At 42.6% G+C, this 20,084-nt stretch overlaps 1 protein-coding gene across 1 annotated transcript; it reads left to right on the top strand.

The window, feature by feature from the left end:
• Window positions 1–280: 280 nt before the first annotated feature.
• LOC141101177 (uncharacterized) lies at window positions 281–11,689 on the top strand. Its single transcript, XM_073590054.1, has 4 exons — window positions 281–833; window positions 1,083–1,371; window positions 9,360–9,477; window positions 11,666–11,689. The coding sequence occupies exons 1-4, from the start codon at window positions 281–283 to the stop codon at window positions 11,687–11,689; spliced, it is 984 nt and encodes a 327-aa protein (XP_073446155.1).
• Window positions 11,690–20,084: the final 8,395 nt, after the last annotated feature.

The following is a 20,084-nucleotide window of genomic DNA, read 5'->3' on the forward strand; positions in this document are numbered from 1 at the left end:
GTAGGCGAGGGTAGAGCTGGTCGTGCAGCGGTTTGGTCGATCGGTGGTTACTGCAGGTTATAGGCTTGTCGGAAGAGGTGGGTCTTCAGGCTCTTTTTGAAGGTTTCGATGGTAGGTGAGAGTCTGATATGTTGTGGTAGAGAGTTCCAGAGTAGGGGTGATGCGCGATATTATAGTATTATTTTAAAAGATATTTGAAAATATTTTATTGAAATTAAAGTTTGTAATATATTTTGTATCGTTTTTCTAGTTAACTGTTATTTACCTATTGGACTCTGAAATGGCATTCACATCAGGTGTTCAAAGCCGGAACAAGGATAAATTATTTCTTGTGGGCTATCCCATTCACCAGATCACCGGTTGTAAACTACCCTCAAATCGTCAAGTCTTATGTGCTTTATTTTATAATTTACGTACTGTGAAATTAACTGTAAGAGAATCAGCAAAACTGACCATACGAGAAGTGTTCATCTTTTGGGGGAAAGCTCGAATCCCGACTAAACATGAGCAAGATGCAATTACTAAGCTGGAAAAACTTCACGCCGAGTGGAGAAGTCTTCAAAAAGACCGGAAGAAAACATCGGAAACGGCCAAGAACAAATTTAAACAGTTTGTTGAAAAGTTGAATGATCTCTTTGATATTGCTCAACAAGATGCCTTGGCTCTGATAAAATTGGAAGAAGATAAGGCATTTCTCGTGAAACAGAGGCAGAAGGGCCGCCCAGGTTCCATGGCTGGAGTGGATCTCAAGTTGTCTCGAGCTGAAGAAATCAAGGCGCAAAAGGAACTTGCAAAAATGAACCGACAAATCCAAGAAGAAACTTTTGATATTGGTGAGTTTATTTTATTATTATTATTATTCTAAAAAGTAGATAAACAAATAAGTAAATAGTTTCATTATAATTGAAAGAAAATTGTACATGAGAGCATCATTTGGCATCTTTATGATTGAGTTTATATTCTTAAAATAATACCTATTGATAATTAGAAGTAGGTAATTTAGTACCTATGTATTATTACTATTCTGCTAAAACGACAAGTTTTTATAGTCTTTTTTTTCTCTTTCTTTTGTTGCTTCTTAGAGACGGATGATGAAGACAAGCTCGAAGAAGGAAAAGAAGAAGAAGATACTGAAGAGGACAGCATCTACCAGGAACTTGAGAGCTTGGAGGAAATGGACATCCCTGAAGAAGCTGCAGAAGATCCAGGACCATCTGAGAGCAAGAGGATGAAAGTTTCATTTGCAAGGGGCGTTAAAGAGATTTTAAACATTAAATTATCCATTGTGTTAGATCGATGTAAGGTATCCGACAGAAATGCCACGAGAATTTTACTAGCTACTCTAGAAGCACTAAACCTTGACCCTCTTGAGTACAAAGTCTCGAAAACTTTATTACATTCTAGAAGGCAAATGTTCAGAGAACAATATACTAAAAAATTTTTAGATAAAGTAAACATTCCTGAAAAAGAGCCCGTGGTTGTCCATTGGGATGGTAAACTTTTACCGGGTGTTTTAAAACATGAGCAATGTGAGCGAATAGCTATTGCTATTTCATATGGCGAAAAGGAACAGCTGCTGGGAGTTCCTGTAACAGCAAGCAGCTCTGGAGAAGAGCAAGCCGTAGCCGTATATGAATGCCTACAGGAATGGGGTCTTCCCAACACCGTCAAGGCGATGTGCTTCGACACTGCAGCATCGAACACGGGAAGACTCAAAGGAGCATGCGTCCTATTGGAGCAAATGTTAGGAAGAGAATTGCTACACCTAGCTTGCCGTCACCATATCTTGGAAATTGTGTTAAGAGACGTATTCGACACAAAAATGGGATCAACCACTGGACCTCATCGAGACATTTTCAAAAGATTCCTCACTGCGTGGCCCAAGATAGACAAAGGAAAATACGACACAGGTATCAGTGACAATCTAATACAAAAGCAGCTAACTCCAGAAGTAATTGCAAATGTTACTGCTGAATTCGAGACCAAATTAACTGAGAGCCACCCCAGAGATGACTACAAGGAACTGTTGCAGTTGGTTCTCGTATTTGTTGGATCACTAGACGGCAATGTTGTGGGTTTTAGAACTCCAGGAGTCATTCATCACGCTAGGTGGATGGCAAAGGCTATTTACTGCTTAAAAATGTTCATTTTCCGTCGTCAATTTAAGATGTCTAAAGAAGAAGAAAGTTCTGTGCGTGCCATTTCTGTTTTCCTAGTTAAAATTTATTGTAAAGCTTGGTTCAATGCTCCAAAAGCTCATCTTGCGCCAAAGCAAGATTTAGGTATTTTGCATAGTCTGTTAGACTATAAAGAATGTGACAACGACATTGCAGAAATAGCCCTGACCAAATTTTCGAACCATTTGTGGTATTTGAATGCAGAGTTGGTGGGATTATCGTTTTTTGATCCCACCATTACAGACGATGAAAAGTTGTTAATGGCTAATAAATTGCTCAGTAGCACAGATGAACCATCAGAGCATGCTAGGGTTGTAAATCCAAAAGTTAGGAAAGAAAAATTAAAAGAGGTAGTTGATGGAGGATTGGTAAATTTACTTACCAAAGAAACATTTACATTCTTTGACCGATTTAATATAAAAACAGATTTCCTAAGACAAAATCCAAACACCTGGCCTCAAAATAATGACTTCCAAGAAGGATTGAAAATTGTCAAAACATTAAAAGTAGTTAATGATATGGCTGAGCGTGGTGTTAAATTAATAACTGACTTTAACGACCTTCTGACAAAAGATGAAGAACAAAAGCAATATGTCCTGCAAGTTGTAAGCAAATGCCGAACATTATATTCTGACGTTTCAAAAACTACTTTAACAAAAGCTCTAGAATAGATTAGATAACTATGTAAAATTATCAACTCATGTAGGTACTACGTCTGTATCTTTTCTGTGTCTGTTTTGTATGTATTATATACCTCATTTTTTTATTTTAAAATAAAAAATGTCATTAGACTTATCAGTATTACTTTTTTTTTGTTATATTTCTACTTTAAACTCAAAAATATACCAAAAAAAAACAAAATTTAATCACTTAATAACAAAATATGCGAAGTATGCTCCATTGCTCCTAGTGGTACCAGGTCACGTTCTTGGGGCTAAAAGCTGTTGTAACTCAGTTTGACTTAAAATAACAACAATTATGTATAAAATAAAAATTTTGAAGAACAACATTAGCTTTCTTTTGAGATATTAAGCGTGTTTTTATTATTTACCGTTCTGGAGTTATGGCTCCATATGTCAGCTTTTTGGCCAAAAATTTTGATTTTTTCAAACTTTGAGCGACGAGCGGCACGGGTTAACGTTGTTTGATCGAGCTCAAATTTTGGCTATCTCAATATCTGGAAAGGGGAATCGTTTTGTGGGGTCCAGACGGACAAAATTCTGACATCGATTTTTTGTGGTCACCCTGTGCAGCAGCGCTGGGGGTGATTAGGCTGCCTTTTAAGGCTACCTGCTAGCTGCATTGCTGTGTGCACACTGCTGTTCAAACTGCTTTTTTCAAAGCACTCCAAATTTTATTATTTTGCCCTGGTGAGTTACTGAGCGTTCATTTTTTCACACACCGTCTAGCGGTGTACGCTCCTCACACAATACCATGTATTCCGGCTGGTATCACGGACAAATATAAGCTATCTGGGTGTGACTCTGGAAGAAAAAGCTGATGAGTTTGTCCGTTTTTCCAGAACTACACCTTAGAGTTGTGTCCATTTGTCAAACAGTTTCGTATCTCTGCTGTTTGATTACAGTCAAAACTAGACAGAGACAGTGTGTGTCAGTCCGTATACAAATACACGGAGCTTGACAATTTTCCATACAGACACCGTCTAGCGGTGTACGCTCCTCACACACTACCGTGTACCGGCTGGTATCACGGACAAATAGAAGCTATCTGGGTATGACACTGGTAGAAAAAGCCGAGGAGTTTGTCCGTTTTTCCAGACCTACACCTTAGAGTTGTGTCCGTTTTTTAAACAGTTTCCTATATCTGCTGTTTGATTACAGTCAAAACTAGACAGAGACAGCGTGTGTCAGTCCGTATACAAATACACGGAGCTTGACAATTTTACATACACACACCGTACAGCAGTGTACGCTCCTCACACATTACCGTGTACTGCCTTCTAGCACAGACAAATAGAAGCTACCTGTGTGTGACTCTGGGAAAAAAAAGCCGAGGAGTTTTTCTGTTCTTCCAGACCTACACCTAAGAGTCGAGTTTGTTTTTCAAACAGTTTCGTATATCTGCTGTTTGATTCCGGTCAAAACTAGACAGAGACAGCGTGTGTCAGTCCGTATACAAATACACGGAGCTTGACAATTTTCCTTACACACATCGTATAGAGCTGTCCGATTCTCCAACTGTATTGTATATCTGCCGTTCGCATTACAGTCACTTTTATACCTAGTTAGCGTGTGTGTGTGTGACACTCCGTAAATACATATACGGAGATTGTTAGTTGCACAAAAATCGTATACAGCTGTACACTTCTGATACAGTTCCATATAGCTGCTTGTTGGATTATGGTCCAATACGTACTGTGAGAGCATCTGTGACTAACATAATATATACGTTGATTTAATTTGTTTAATACACCTTACACAGCTGGATGCTCCTCATACAGTACCATCTCTCTGCTGGTATTTTTGGTACATTTTCCCAAACATGAGGAAGTATGGTGGAAGAGGCCGTGGACGTGGGCAGGGGGGTGCAGCTGATACTGATGGTGGTGGTGCATCGGCTGGTTCTGGCAAAAGCACAATAGCAGCTAAGGCAGGAGGTGTTGAGCCTGCATCATCCTCTGGCCCAAGAAAGCCTGTAAGGTTGCCTTTTCTTGGAGTAGAAAAACCGCTTTTAAAGCCGGAGCATCAGGAACAGGTTTTGGCGTACATTGACGAAACAGCCACCAGCTCCATTGCCTCCTCTTCTGAACGGTCGAAACCTGCAAGCACGGAGTCATCAGTGCAGGGTTCTGGTCATAAAAAACCCCTTTCCTTGTGTCCTTCACCCCCACCAAAAGTTAAGGATGCGGCAGCCCACACTTCAGATTACTCTATGGAGCTCTTTTCACATACCATGCCTGGGTTAGCCAGTCAAATCCTGAATTCCCCAGTCCAAGATGAATCTTACATGGAGTGCACTGATGCACAGCCACTGCTAGATGATTCTGTTGGTACATTGACCCACAGCACTACATTGCCCTCGCAGTCTATTGAGCCAGAATCTGACCCTGAGGAAACCTAGGTGCCCCTTCCCGCATACTATACCACCTTACATGGTGACACAGAGGAAGGTAAAGAGGAAGGTGCAGATGACTTTGAAGAGGAGGTGTTGGATGACCCAGTTCTGGACCTGGATTGGCATCCACTGGGGGAGGAGGGTGGTGCTGGCAATAGTTCAGATAAGGAGAAGGATCCGCAGCAGGCATTGACATCGCAGGAGCGGTTATCTAGCAGGCCCGTAGCTGTCCTAAAACATGGAACAAAAACTAAAAGAGTTGCAGGACAGCTTGACCAGACGGTCAACTTAGCACAGCATGCAAGGCCAGAAAATGTTTACCATAGTAGGAAGAGTGCAGTGTGGCACTTTTTTGTCCAAAATCCTACTGATGAGGCAAAGGTTATCTGTAAGAAGTGCAGAAGGACCTTTAGGTAAACAAGTCAGAAATTTGAATACCAGTTGCATGCATAGACATTTAATCAACATGCACTTGCAAGCGTGGACAGACTACAAAACCTCAGGTAGCACATGTGCACCTGCTTCGACTGAAGGTAACCAACAACGCTCCATCTCTACCCCCACTGTAAGACCACTGCCACCATTAAGCACACCACCAGCATTAAATGTGGAGGTGTCATCGCAAGGCCAAAGCACTCAGGGAATCACAATGGTTTTGCAACACAACACTGAATCTAGGCCATCACCACCAATACCATCACCAACCCCCTCTCACTCCATCCGGTCCACCGCTACTTTCCCCATATGCAGCTCTCCAGTCTAGCTCACCCTACCAGACACTCTGAGTAGGACAAGAAAGTACTCATCCTCTCATACGCGTACACTGTGTTTGAACACCTACATTGCCAAACTAATCTCATTAGAGATGATGCCCTACCGTTTGGTTGAAAGCGAAGCTTTCCGCGACCTCATCGCCTACGCTGTCCCACGCTATGACTTACCCAGTCGGCACTCGAAAAGCCATCCCTGCCCTCCACCGGCATGTGAAAGACCGCATTGTCCATGCACTAAAACAGTCAGTGAGTGGAAAGGTGCACCTTACAACGGATGCATGGACCAGTAGGCATGGCCAAGGCCATTACGTGTCTGGACGCACACCTGGAAAATGTACAGCGCACACAAATGCTGATGAGCACATGCAATTGCTAAACACTGCGCACGCCATGTTAGAGATAGGGGAACATTGCGCGTGCGCCCAATAGCGCACAATGCGCTGCGCGATAAAACGCTAGTGTGAAACCAGCCTCAGGCATCTCTTTGATCCTATGTGGCTGCCTTTCTGGCGAAGATAACTGTGGTAATTCGTTGTGGCCCACAAAGTAGCCACAGCTGTCAGCTTGCTAGTTAAGTCACGATGTACACTCCATTAGGCTAGGGGCTGAGACCCTTCTGCGACCTGGATTCTTCCCTCACCTGATGGCTATCAGTGTGGGACGAGCCCCATCAGGAGCACTCTCCACCCGTGCCTCTAGTAGAACCACTCTTTCCTTCAAAGCCAATCCATCCAGCAGCTCCTCTTGACAGGAGCTGCTCCAAACACGTCCTTTCACTTCCCCTCCCTCTGAGGGAACTCACCAACTGACTACAAATCTCCCGCTCTTTTCCTAAGCTCCACCCACCTCCCAACACTCTTTATGAACCAAGCAGGGGCCATGGAGGGTCTTCTGCTGTTCAAAGTGTGTGTGGGATGCAGAGGCGAAGTGTGGTCAGGTGTCCCTATCTTAAATGGTCGTGAGATACCACACCTCTGGGTGAGGTGCAGTACCTCTGTGGTGACTGAACCCTTAGGGGAAAAAAAAACCTATACATGTTTTGTATCCGCGTACATCTACTGACCTGGAGAATCATATTGGAAAATCCTCAAGAAACCACAAAAACAATTGCGGAATTGCACTTTTTTTTTTCAATTTCACAGCATTTGGAATTTTTTTTCTTGTTTTCCATTACACTATATGGTAAAATTAATAGTATCATTCAAAAGTACAACACATCCCGTAAAAAAGCAAGCCCTCATATGGCTCTATTTACTTAAAAATAAAAAACGTTATGGCTCTGGAAAGAAAGGGAGCAAAAACCAAAAATATAAAATCACAAGGTGGTGAAGGGGTTATTCCTAACATGTTAGATATATAGATATAGTCCAAAGAGACATGTATGTAATCCTCATAAATGTATGAAGGAGAAAGGCACTTCTGTTTAAAAATCTTCAAACATTTTCAGATGTTGGCAGGAAACACTGACGTTTGTAATCCTATCATGTGTGATACAGTCCGCTGAGCCATGTGTATAGTTCTATCACACACGATACAGTCCGCTGAGCTATGTATCTAATCCTATCATGTATGATACTGAATGTTATGTATCTAATCCTATAAAGCAATAATAACTGTTGAACTGTGTAACTAATGTATGTGATATTGTCTGCTGAGCTTTGTGTCTAATCCTATCATGTGTGATACTGATTGCTGAATTGTTTAATTAAAGGGGTTGTCCCTTCTTGATCTAAATTACACATGAGCCTGGCGCCCAATCAGTGCTGGCGTCTCTGTCCCCCACCTTCATATGAATTGAACATGAAGAGAAAGTCAGAATTGCGCCTGATCTCTGACTTCCTCTTCATGTTCAATTCGATCAAAGGTGGGGACAATGAAACCAACACTGATTGGGTGCAGTACTCACATGTCGCAACAACCGCACGAAAGCCATGGGACCACGAGTGCCGACACCACTGGAATGGCACCGGCATGGGTGGTGAGTATAGGCTTTTTTTATTTTATCGGGGCCAAACATTTAGATCAAGAAGGGGTATTTTACTCTTCCTTTTGCTGCATTCATTACCCAGAAGCTAGTCTGGCGCCTCTGTGCACTGTACCCTAATCAAGACATTAGCCAGTACTTAGTGAACTGATATCAGCACTTTTTTCTCAATGCTAATGGTGGGCCTGATTACTTTATGGTCCATGGATGTGGCACACACTTAAGGTGTCAATTCAATTTTGGGCTTAACAGGAAAGCCAGAATCAGTACTACCAGAGATCCTCATTGAAAATATCAAAAAACTTTTTATATATCATTTTTCAAATTTTATACCATTAAAAAGGTAATTTTTTTTTTTTACTCATTAATAATTTTCATTTTTTTCAGTCATTGATTTTTTTTATGACACATTCTCTTACAATGACTGGTTTACTTCATATCTAAACTCATATGGACTTACAGCACAAATTGACATGATTTTTTATACCATGCTATCTGATTTAAAACATGCCATTGTATTCAAACCTGTCTTTAAGAATCACACTTGAGCACATCAAATATATTTGAATGAAGGCGATGCTTTTGCTTACCTGGAAAGCAAGTAACTATACAACTGATCATAAAAAATGCCCTTTGTTTTATAAAACTACTTTCATCACTAAAAGAAGTAAGCATCATTTATTTTATGCATTTGATACATTGAAGACATGAAAAAAATAAGAATGAATTACACGTTACATGTTTTTCCAATAATATACAATATTAATGGCTGCTATAGGGGTTAATATGGGAAATATGTTATGGGGTTTTATAATAACATATAATAATATAGAATAATAAACATAATTGCTGGTTAGGCAAAAATTCTAATAAAGCGATAGTTTTTTTGTGAAAATGAGAAAACAAAGACATAGAAACTTTAGTTACAGCATGCAACAAGTCAAATGCTGGCATTTAAGGGTAATTTATAGGTTAACACTTGTAATTTGGATTTATAGGTTTATTTTCCAATGCAGTCAGGACTAATTTCTTCCTGACAAGAAGAAAATTACAAAGCCAAAGGGTCACAATATTATTTCTTTAAGCTGTCTAAATACATGACACAGTTGGTCATTGTTAAATGGGTTAAAAGAAAATTGTTCTGAAATGTAAGATTATCAATATTAATAAACTCTTAAAATGAGATAAAAGAAGGAAACAAAGAATGTGTAATAATTAGATGAAAGTCACCAATTCTTTACTAATAATTTTATATAGATGCAATTGCTATGAATTTAAGTTTATGTAAAGATCTATTTCACTTTTTATTTTTCTTACATATCTTAGATCTATTTTTCTTATATCTTATAGGTGGAGGAAAATCCCTTTACCTGAAATGGAAGAGTTTTATAAGAATAAAGAGCAGCAGTTTACTGTCTGTATTGGAAATGCCTTAAGGGAAATTTCTGGAATGAAATTGCAAATCCGAGTATGATAAAAGTAAAAGCATTCACTTCTAAGTCACTTAATCCTTCTTGTTATTTACATCATTATATCCTAACCTCATGATTTTGAAGGTAGTTGTAGTAACAAAAAGACATGGAAAATGGATTAATATGTGAATTCATAATGGAAAATTTCATAATCGGACACGCATCAAAAATCATTCCAATAGCTTGAATTTTTGCATCCATAGTTTTTAAAGAGACCTTACTGTACTGGCAAAATCATGAAAAATATACTGATATATAGTAATGTTATACTAGTATTATGAAGACATAAGCTACATAAGTGATAGGTCAAGGTATTGCTGCTAAACTTGTATTAGGCTACTTTCACACTTGCGTTTTTTTGCGCTGCGCACCGTGCGCAGTGCAAACGCACAAAAAACCGTGTGTGCTTTTTTTGCGGATTTGGGTGTGTTTTTTGCACATACGTGCGCATTACCATGCGCACATCAGCGCACCCATAGACTATAATGGGTGTTTAGGTGAAAAAAAACACATTGCGTGCGTGTGCGTTTTTTGGGGCAAGTTGGACTCACAAAAAATGCAACAGGATGCATTTTGTGCGCCCGAGCGCACACTACAAAAAAACGCACGTGCATACAAATGCGTACAAACGCATGTGTATGCGCACTCATGTAAAGTATAGGGAAAAAACACATGCTTTTTTTGCGCAAAAAAGCAGCGCAAAAAAACGCAAGTGTGAAACTAGCCTTACTTCATTATCACTCTGTTTCTGCCTTCTCACCGTCTGCTCCCTCTCTCTTATCCACCCAGCTGAGTAGGACTCTTGGTCCTTCTAGTGATCATTTCTCACTAGGCAGTTCTATCCAGCGTTACTTTTCTCAGTTCACCAACGTATTCCCGTGTCACTATTGATAGTGTCAATCCAGTGGGTTCTTGGCCGTCCTCTTCTTCTACTGCCCCTTGCCCAGTAAAGTAGCTAGAGTTCGATGGGTCCCGATGAAATGTTTCGACTTGGGCCCCTCCATCCTGGTATATGTGCTCCATCCTGATATATATGTCCCTCATCCAGGTATACACATATGTCCTACAACCTGGTATACATGTCCCTAATTCTTGACACATCTTGAGATAGATAGATAGATAGATAGATATACACACACACACTAGATGGTGTCCCGATTCTAACGCATCGGGTTTTCTAGAATATGGCCAGCGGGGGTTATACTCACCTTCCGATGGCCTCCGATCTCCTCTCCACGCTCCCTGCATCTTCCGCTCCCAGTAATGCTTAGCATGAAGGGCCGGAGATGACATCACTCTCGCGAGAGCGCGACATCATCAGCAATCTTTCGTGGGTACCATCCGCACATTGAGCACTGCGCCGGTTATCTCCCGGCTGCATCGTCGCTGACCTCCGTGCTGCAGGTGATGACCCGTGGCAACCATCGGGAGATCAGCGGCTAGCACCACAGATCTCCCGACGGTAGCGGTGGCGTGCATCATTTGAATTCCTCACCAATTGCTGGCCGGACTGCGCCTGTCGCTGATTGGTCGCGCCCAGCCAGCCGCGACCAATCAGCGATGCGGGATTTCCGTTACAGACAGAGACTGAATTAGACAATAATATAGTAGATATATATATACGTATATATATATATATATATATATATATCCTCCATCCTGGTAGGTATGTTCCCCTGCCTGGCCCCATCCTGGTATACATATATGTCCTCCATCCTGGTATACATGTGCCCCTTCTTGGTATACAAATATATATGCCATCCATCCTGGTATAAACAGTATGTCCCTAATTTTGTACACACCCTGGTATATATATATATATATATATATATATATATATATATATATATATTCTCCATGCTGGTATGCATGTTCCCCTTCCTGCCCTATCCTGGTTTATACTGTATGTCCTTTATCCTGGGCCCCATCCTGGTATATATATATTGGGCAGGGCACTCCACAAGCTCCCCCATATGTAAGAGGGCTATCAGGATATTTTGGGCTATTCTATCTGTGCATTATTTGCAGAGCAAGTTTTGTGTGTCTATTTTTACATGGCATGACTTGTTCTCCTCTATCTTGGTTTTATTTTAACCCATCTTTGTATGTTTACTCATATTGCTGCAGCAGTATTGTTGGACATGCTTTGAGTCCATATTTTTTTGATATATTGTTCATTTGCAGGTTATTGTTACTGGCATGTACTGAATTATGTTTGTTTTGAATCAGTGTTATTGATTACCTCTATTACACATTGCTCTCCTCAGATTACTGTATTTAATGCCCACTAATTTTCAGCCCCATGGGGGATGCTTGTTTGGCTTTATCAGGAGCCTTGTGTATGATCTGTCATGTGTGATGACTTTTAATTGTTTTTATATGTGTGTTGTCTATGGTTGTTTAATAAAAATTATTATGATTTCTGGTGATCCCTGCTTTTTTGGTCAGTAGCTTTCCTACATGTACACAGTACTATTTCTTTGCTGACTGCAGGAGGATCCCACCAGTGTATTTTGTGGTGCCCTCCTTGGCTTTATCATTATAATTGGTATATATATATGTCCTATATCCTGGGACCCATCCTCATCTATATCCCATATCCTGGTATATATATATCCCACATACTGCTGCTGTTCTTTAATGCATAGAAAAAAAACTAGGGATGAGCGAACTCATACATGAAAGTTTGGAGTCCGTACCGACCAACTAGTGTCCGTTACAGAACCCTGAACACGTACTTTTTACTGTATGTTCGGTTTCATGTTCGGGTTCACCAGTCTAATAAAGCTTCTTGAAAGGCTGCAGCACAACCAATCAACATGCTTTTAGACTGTGAACACTTCTGCAGCCATCACAGCCATGACAAGTATTGGCATGGGTGTGATTGGCTGGGGCAGCACATGACCCGGCCTGTATAAAGGCCAGATCAAGAGTGCCGCTGCCATTATGCTCTCATTAGTGCAGGGCTAGGAAGCAGAAGGAGTGAAGGACATATTGTGACTGTGCATTCTGCAAAAAACGCTGTGTGTACTCTGCAACCCATATCTGTGCTAGTACCCCATGCATGTGGGAGTAATATGCTAAAATCCGCTGTGTGTATTCTGCACACTCCACCTTTTGGAGTATTGTCTAAGTCACTGTGTGAAGTCTGCAACCCATCTGTGGAACTACTGTTCTTTAAACCGCTGTGTGTACTCTGCAAACCCGTGCGCGACACTACTGTGCTAAAATCCACTGTGTGTACTCTGCACCCCCCCGCCTGTGGGAGTACTGTTCTGTAAGCTGCTGTGTGTGCTCTGCACTCACCACCTATGAGAGTACTGTCCTTTAACTTGCTGTTTTTCCTAGTAGTCTGAGAAATAAATAAATGTCATGCGCCACCTCATTGCCATTAGTAGTACAAAGAAAGAATTTTTTGTGTCCGCTGTGTGTTTTCTAGTAGTTTTGTAAATAAATATATTGCATCAGTCATCTTGTTGCCATTTCTAGGCCCCCCCAAAAAAATTCTGGACTGGTTTTTACTAATCTGTAAGCCAAAAAAATATTTTTTCAGTGCCGCTGTGTCTTTTCTAGTAGTGTGGCAAATAAATAATTTGCATTAGACATCACGTTGCCATTTGTAGGCCAAAAAAAAAATCAGTACTGCTGTGTCTTTTCTAGTATTGTGGCAAATAAATAATTTGCATCAGCCATCTCACTGCCATTTGTAGGCCAAAGAAATCATTTTTCTGTACCGCTGTGTCTTTCTAGCAGTGTTGCAAATAAATAATTTGCATCAGCCATCTGTTTGCCGTAGGCACCAAAAATTACTTTTCTGGACTGGTGTGTATTTTTTAGTAGTCTGGGAAATAAATAATTGACATCAGCTATCTAGTTGACATTTCTAGCCCAAACAAATAATTTTTCAGTACTGCTGTGTGTTTCTAGGCCCAAAAAATCAGTAGTCTAGTGTCATAAGCCAAGGAAATATTTTTTGTGTTTTTCTAGTAGTGTTGCAAATGAATAACTGGCATTAGCCATCTCTTTGCCATTTAGGCTCTGTGCACACGGTGCGGATTCTGCTGCGGATCCGCAGCGGATTTGGCCCTGCGGATCCGCAGCAGAACTGCAAGTGATGTACAGTACCATTATAGTCTATGTAAAAAAAAACAAAACGCTGTGTACATGCTGCGGATTTTTCCTCGCGGAGATTTAGTTTCTGTCCCCGTAGCTGCATGATTTGGGGCTGCTAGCCAGTCTGAATACATGTGGGGATTGCTTGTTTGTTAGGAAATCCCCACATGTATTCAGGCTGTCTAGCAGTCGCAAATCATGCAGCTACTGCGACAGAAACTAAATCTCTGAGCACATCAAAATACTCAGAGATCATCTGAGCATGCTCAGGAAATCTTGAGTAGCGAGTATACTCGCTCATCACTAATAGGAAACAAACAATTGGCATTAGCCATCTTGTAGCCATTTATAGGCCAAACCAATAATTTTACTGTACTGCTGGGTCTATATGAGTAGCGTATATAAAAAATAATTTTACTTTGCAGCGTTTTTTGCGAATAGCGTGTATAAAAAATTATTGTACTCCGAACCTTTTTTTGCTTGTAGTGTGTGCAAAAAATAAGTCTGTGTGGCACCCCTGAGGGTTCAGTCACCACAGAGGTACTGCACCTCACCCAGAGGTGTGGTACCCCATTCTCAGGTAAGGAGGGGGCACCTCACAGGACTCTAACACCTGCACCCAACGCACACCCTATAGCAGCAGGGGCCACTTTATGTTCCCTATGGGAGGAGGATCTCAACCCTGCCTGGGTAGTAAAGGGTGTTGGGAGGTGGGTGGAACTTGTAAGTTCAGAGCTGGAGAATAGAGGGGGGAGTTAGGATAGTCTTCCCGGAGGGGAGGAAGTGGTAAGACGTGAGTGGGTTGAGTAGCTCCTGGTCAGAGGAGCTGCTGGGAGGAAAAGGACTAAAGGAGGCTCCCTGAAGAGGCAAGGGATCCTAGAGGCATGGCTCAAAGACCATACTGCCCATGGGGCTTGTTCCACGCTGGCTGACGTTGGGTGGAGGGATCAGGGCGCAGTTGGGTACCGGCCCCCTAGCCTAGTGGAGGTATCATCTGACTCAACTAGTAAGCCGGAGGTATAGGCACCTATAGGTACCTCAGCCACAGTTATCTTCTCCGGAATGGCAGCCATAAGGGAGCAAGGGAATGCAACGAGGACGTTACCCGACAAGGTCCATGGCTGCTGGCCTGGGACACTGGCCAGGTGTTGGGAAGGAAGAGGAATAGGAAAGCCAGCACAGTGAGGCAGCCAGGAAAGGCACATACTGAAGGGAGTCCTGGGAAGGTGGATCCTGATCTACCTGGGAGTTGGCTGAGCTCCTCGCCTGGAGGACACAGCACAAAGCGAGCACCTGTGTGCACCAGAACTGTAAGTAAATCTTTGGAACTGCACTCAGTTGTGTCGTCTGCATTCTTGCTGTGTCACCTACTCAGCACTGCTATATCTCTTGCTAAATACCACATCGCCATCACGTTCTACATCATACATCTGCCTTGGGACAAAAGCTCTGCCTATGGAGAGCTATTCCAACTCTGCTGCATCACACCATCTGTCCCAGAGGATCTGCACTGCAGCGCTGGTCACCTCTGACCAGAAGCCACAGGTGGCGTCACAAACTTTTATTTTTCCCCTGTAAATAATCTCATTTTATTGGATGCCCAGGGCCACGGTCCGGGTCACTGCCACTGTGACACTTCCCCTTTAAGAACCGGCCCAGTACCGAGTATTCCCCACTGCCCTGATGGGCACTCCATCTGCTATGCCACGGCTTTTTTATAGTAGTGTGTATAAAATGTAAGTGTATTCTGTAGTAGTATCTTACGGGAAGTGTGTTTAAAAAATCATTGTACTCTGCTGTGTTTTTTAGCAAGTAGTGTGTCTAAAGAAAAATTCTACTCTGCAGCCATCTCTTTCCCATTTGTGGGCCGAAAAAATATTTTATTCTACAGCTGTGTCTATACAAGTAGGGTTTCTAAAAAGTTACTCTACTCTGCAGTCATCTTTTTGTGTGTACTGTGGCTAAAACAAATTGTACTCTACCTCTGTATTTGTATGAGTTAGGGCTGTGCCTTAAAGAATAACTGTGCCTTTAAGCCTCTGCAACCCTGCTTCTGGGAGTAATGTGCCAATAAGCCTCTGTGTGTACTTTGCTATAAGCCGCTGGGAATATTGTGCCAAAATTCCTCTGAGAGTACTTTGCCAAAAAGCATTTGATAGTACTGTGCCAAAAAGCCTCTAGAAGTACCGTGTCGAAAAGCCTATCTGTGTACTCTACAGCTGTGTCTGTTTGAGTAGTGTGCCTAAAAAATAATTATACTCTACCACGATGTCTGTACAAGTTCTGGGACTATAAAATAGTTACATTCTGCACCTGTGTCTGTTGGAGTACTGTGCATAAAACATTTTTTTTACTCTGCACCCGTGTCTTTGGAAATACTTTGCCAGAAAAACCGGTGTGTACTCTGCATGTGTCTCTGTGGGGGTACTTTGCAAAACAGCCTTTTTTTATATTTGGGTAGGCCCCAAAACACTGTTAATGGAAAATGGAATAAATTGTGGTGCAGTGTAACAATGGCTGGGTGCGGCTGGTATAATTCTACATTCATCTAAAGGTACTGATGAGTCCTGAGGATTAGAGATGAGTGACTTTGCCTTTTTTCGGGTCGAGTTGGGTTTCATTCGGGTAGAACGAAATCGGCCGATTATCGTGAAAAGTCGAAGGCCAACTGAAACACGAAACCCAATGCAAGTCAATGGGGAACCAAGGTCGGCAGGGAGTGGAGGACAGGAAACACACCTACAGTGCCCATTTTAATGCCAAAATAATCAATTCTTATTACTTAAGCTTGTCAACCTTAATTTACTTTATAATAATAGTTAGGCATTGAAAACTGGGGGTTATTTGGCTAAAGTTGTGGGGGGGGTAGGGCTGGCTCCAGATTTTCATGGGCCCTGGGCCAGAGTGTCAATGAGCTCTTTTAACATATGCCACAGTTCATGATCCTCTGATACGGCAGAGAAATAGCGGTATAGTACAATGAAAAATACTTCTTCTTACATCTCATGACTGAAATCCATTTTAAATTCTCCAATAGCTCCAAAAACGGACAGTATATTACTCCATACAGTATTATGGCCACCGCATAGTGCGCTATACAGTACAGAGTAATGAGGCCCATATATTTCTCCATACAGAATCATTGGTCCCATATAATGTTACATACTGTATATGATGAGCTCCACATAATGCTACAGTATATGTTGGTCCCCATGGATGAAGCTCCACTGTGTTATGGTCCCAAATAATGCTCCATATATAATGGGTAAATGCTGCTCCAGTGTCTGATGTCCACCTTTGGAATGCTCCAGTGTATGGTGAGCCCCATATATCATTCTCCAGAGTATAGTGCTCCCCAAAAATAGCTGTCCCAACATTGAAAACAATTAAATAAGTCTCCTCGCTAGGGAACCCCTGTACTAGTCTGGACTCCTCGTCGTCCCCATCTTCCATCTCACTGCACTTGGACTGTTTAGGCAGAGGGCGTACAGACGTGATGTCATCGCGCTCTCTGACCAGCAGGTCACTGTCAGGAAACGCGGAAGACGTCACGGCGGTGGAGCAGGAAGAGGTAAGTATTTCAACTTTGCAAGTGCTGTGATCCTGAGCAAGCACAAGCAAGGGGGGCCCACTCATTGGCGATGGCACTGGAACAGGGCTCCTCATAGTACGGCGGTGTGTCTGACGGCAGGTGGGCCCTCCCACCAGCAGAGACACTTTTGCATACTATGAGGGGCCCTGTGCCAGGGCCGTAGCCCATGAGTATGCCCCCCACCTGCTCAAGGAACCTGCACTTTCATCTGCACCTTCCTCTTTGTCACCGTGTAAGGTGGTATAGTATGCGGGAAGGGGAACCTGAGTTTCATCAGGGTCAGATTCTGGCTATGTAGAGTGCGAGGGGAATATAGGGGTCTGGGTCAATGTACCAGCAGAATCATCTAGCAGTGGCTGGGCATCAGTGCACTTGTGGCGCCCCCAGGAGTACGGTCGCCACAGTGGCATTACCTTCCTCCTAGGGAGTGTGATGTCATGCTTGGGAGCAACGAAGGATCTCTCTAGCAGTTAAACCAACACACAACACAGTTCCCACTCCAGGCCAGCAGGGAGAGCTCTGAACCTGAGGAGCTGCTCTCTGTGGTCGGGAGGAGGTAAGTTAGGGCAGTCTGTGAAGGGAAGGGGAAGTGTGTGGACGTGAGAAGTGGAGCTGGAGGATGAGCTGAGTTAAGGCTCACTCCTAGCTGGAGCGCATGGTCGGGATTCCGGTCTCCGAGGTTGTAGGGACACTGACGGTCCTGCAGCAGAAACTGGAGGAAGTAGCAGCTGTAAATTCTCTGTTCCCAACTAAGGCTCGGAGGCCCCAGCAGCATCGTGTGTGAGCCAGAAGGAAAAGGCTATGGCTGCCTGCCATACGATAAAGTTTCAAAAGAGAGTCAACAGGGGAAACTTAAGTAAACTCAGTACTGCGAGTACCTCAGATATGCGCTAGAACGGAGGCCACACTACCTATCTGCAGAGAGAGAATTCCAAATTTGCTTCCAGTCTGACCAACTCCTTCTCCATCTGTACTCTGGGTCCTGGACGGCACTTACCAAGTACAGGTAAAGGAACTGCACGACTGTGTCTGTTATCTTTCTCCTGCGCCTGGTGCATGGCTCTGCTACATCCTCCACTGCACACCATCTACCAACTCTTTCATCTGCCCTGCGACTACGGCCCTACCTGTGCAGCGCTTCTACATATTAGCTGCACCACAACATCTGTCTCAGAGAAGCGACACTGCAGCGCTGGTCAATCTGATCAGAAACCACAGGTGGCGTCACGTATCATTCACCTATAAACGTTATTCACCCCTTTGCATGGACGCCCAGGGCCATGGAACGGGTCATCATCACCAACGTGACACATCCCACTGAGACACCGGCCCGGTACCGATTAACCCCACTGCCCTGGCTGGCCACCCACACTCCATGTCAGATTCATCTTGGACTGGGGAATTCACGGTTTAACTTGAAAACCCAGGCATGGTATGATAGAGCTACATGGACTAATGTGAAGTGTGGCCTGCTGCATCATTCACTTTTGGTGGGGGTGAAGGACACAAGGAAAGGGGTTCTTCCTGACCAGGAGCCAGCACTTGATGAATCAGTGCTTGCATTTTTTGAAACTTCAGTAGAGGAGGGCATATTTGCTGGAGTCTGTTTTGGTAATGTAAGCCAAAACCAGTTCCTGATGCTCCAGCTTTAAAAGTGGTTAACCTACTCCCAGAAAAGGTAGCCTTCCAGGAGTTCCAGAGCCAGACCATGACGCAGGCTCACCACCTCCTGCCTTAGCTGCTATTGTGCTTTTGCCACCACCAGCAGATGCAACACCACCATCAGCACCAGCTGGCCCCCCCACGCCCACGGCCTCTTCCACCAAACTTCAAAATGTTGCAGAACATGAACCCAAAATAACATCAGATATATGGTACTGTATCAGAAGCGTACAGCTCTATAAAGTCAAAGGATGATTGTCAATCTCCCTATATATACCATCAGTCACACAGAGACGCTCATAGGCTCAGTATGGATTAGACAAGAATAAAAAAAGTAGAAAAAGTGTACAGTACCATCAGATAGCAGGTATATATAGTATGGTTTAAACATTCTAAATCTCCGTAAATATTTCAGGAGGCAGACAGACACTCTCAGGCTCAGTAATAGATCTGAAGAGTACAGCTGTACACAGTGTAGGGGTCATTGTTGTCAATCTCAGTATTTATTTCCACAGTCAGAAAATAACTCTCACTTGGTCAGTTTGGATTAGACCAGAATATAAAAAGCAGTACATGGGTAATGTATCTCAAGAGTAGAGCTGTATATACTAGTGTAGGGGTAATTTTAAATGTACATCTAAATTGCAGGAGTAACCCACAGACTGTCACACGCTCAGGATGGATCACACCACAATATAACAAGAAGATCCGCAAGAAATAATCACACATGTAGGACAATGTTCCAGGTGTCAATGATACACTTAGAGTGGTGAGTGGAGGTGGACTTCCTGGCAGAAAGGGTACAGTATCACCAGATACCAGGTATATATAGCATAGTTTAAACACAAAAATGTACATCTATATATTCAGGAGTAGTGTTGAGCCACCCCGCTAGTGTTCCAGTTCGTTTTGGTTCATCGAACACGAGGCAAGTACGTCAAATGTTTGTCGAACATTCGACGAACAACGTCGAACACCATTGAAAACAATGGCAGGCAAACACAAGCACATAGAAAGCAATTACAAAAAACCTTAAAAGGTGTCCCAAAGCAGACAAAATGCTCAAAATACAAAAATAACATATGGAAAATGGCAACTACATATAGAAAAGAGGTGGAGGAGTAAAAGGAGGAGGAGACACAGATGTAGGCATGTCATGCCCTTATGAAGTCAAGAAAGGCTGGAATAAAAATCTAAAATACCAAAAAACAGTAAAAATCTGAAATCGAAGATGAT

Source organism: Dendrobates tinctorius, unplaced genomic scaffold, assembly GCF_039654945.1.
Source record: "Dendrobates tinctorius isolate UK_male_01 unplaced genomic scaffold, ASM3965494v1 ptg000115l, whole genome shotgun sequence".
Lineage (NCBI taxonomy): Eukaryota > Metazoa > Chordata > Amphibia > Anura > Dendrobatidae > Dendrobates > Dendrobates tinctorius.

Excerpts from the sequence above, each read along its gene's own strand:
- LOC141101177 (XM_073590054.1), top strand. The coding sequence starts at position 281 with ATGGCATTCACATCAGGTGTTCAAAGCCGGAACAAGGATAAATTATTT. Across the intron at positions 1,372-9,359 it reads CTAAACCTTGACCCTCTTGA|GTGGAGGAAAATCCCTTTAC; the intron begins GTACAAAGTCTC and ends TATATCTTATAG. Across the intron at positions 9,478-11,665 it reads GAATGAAATTGCAAATCCGA|GTTATTGTTACTGGCATGTA; the intron begins GTATGATAAAAG and ends GTTCATTTGCAG.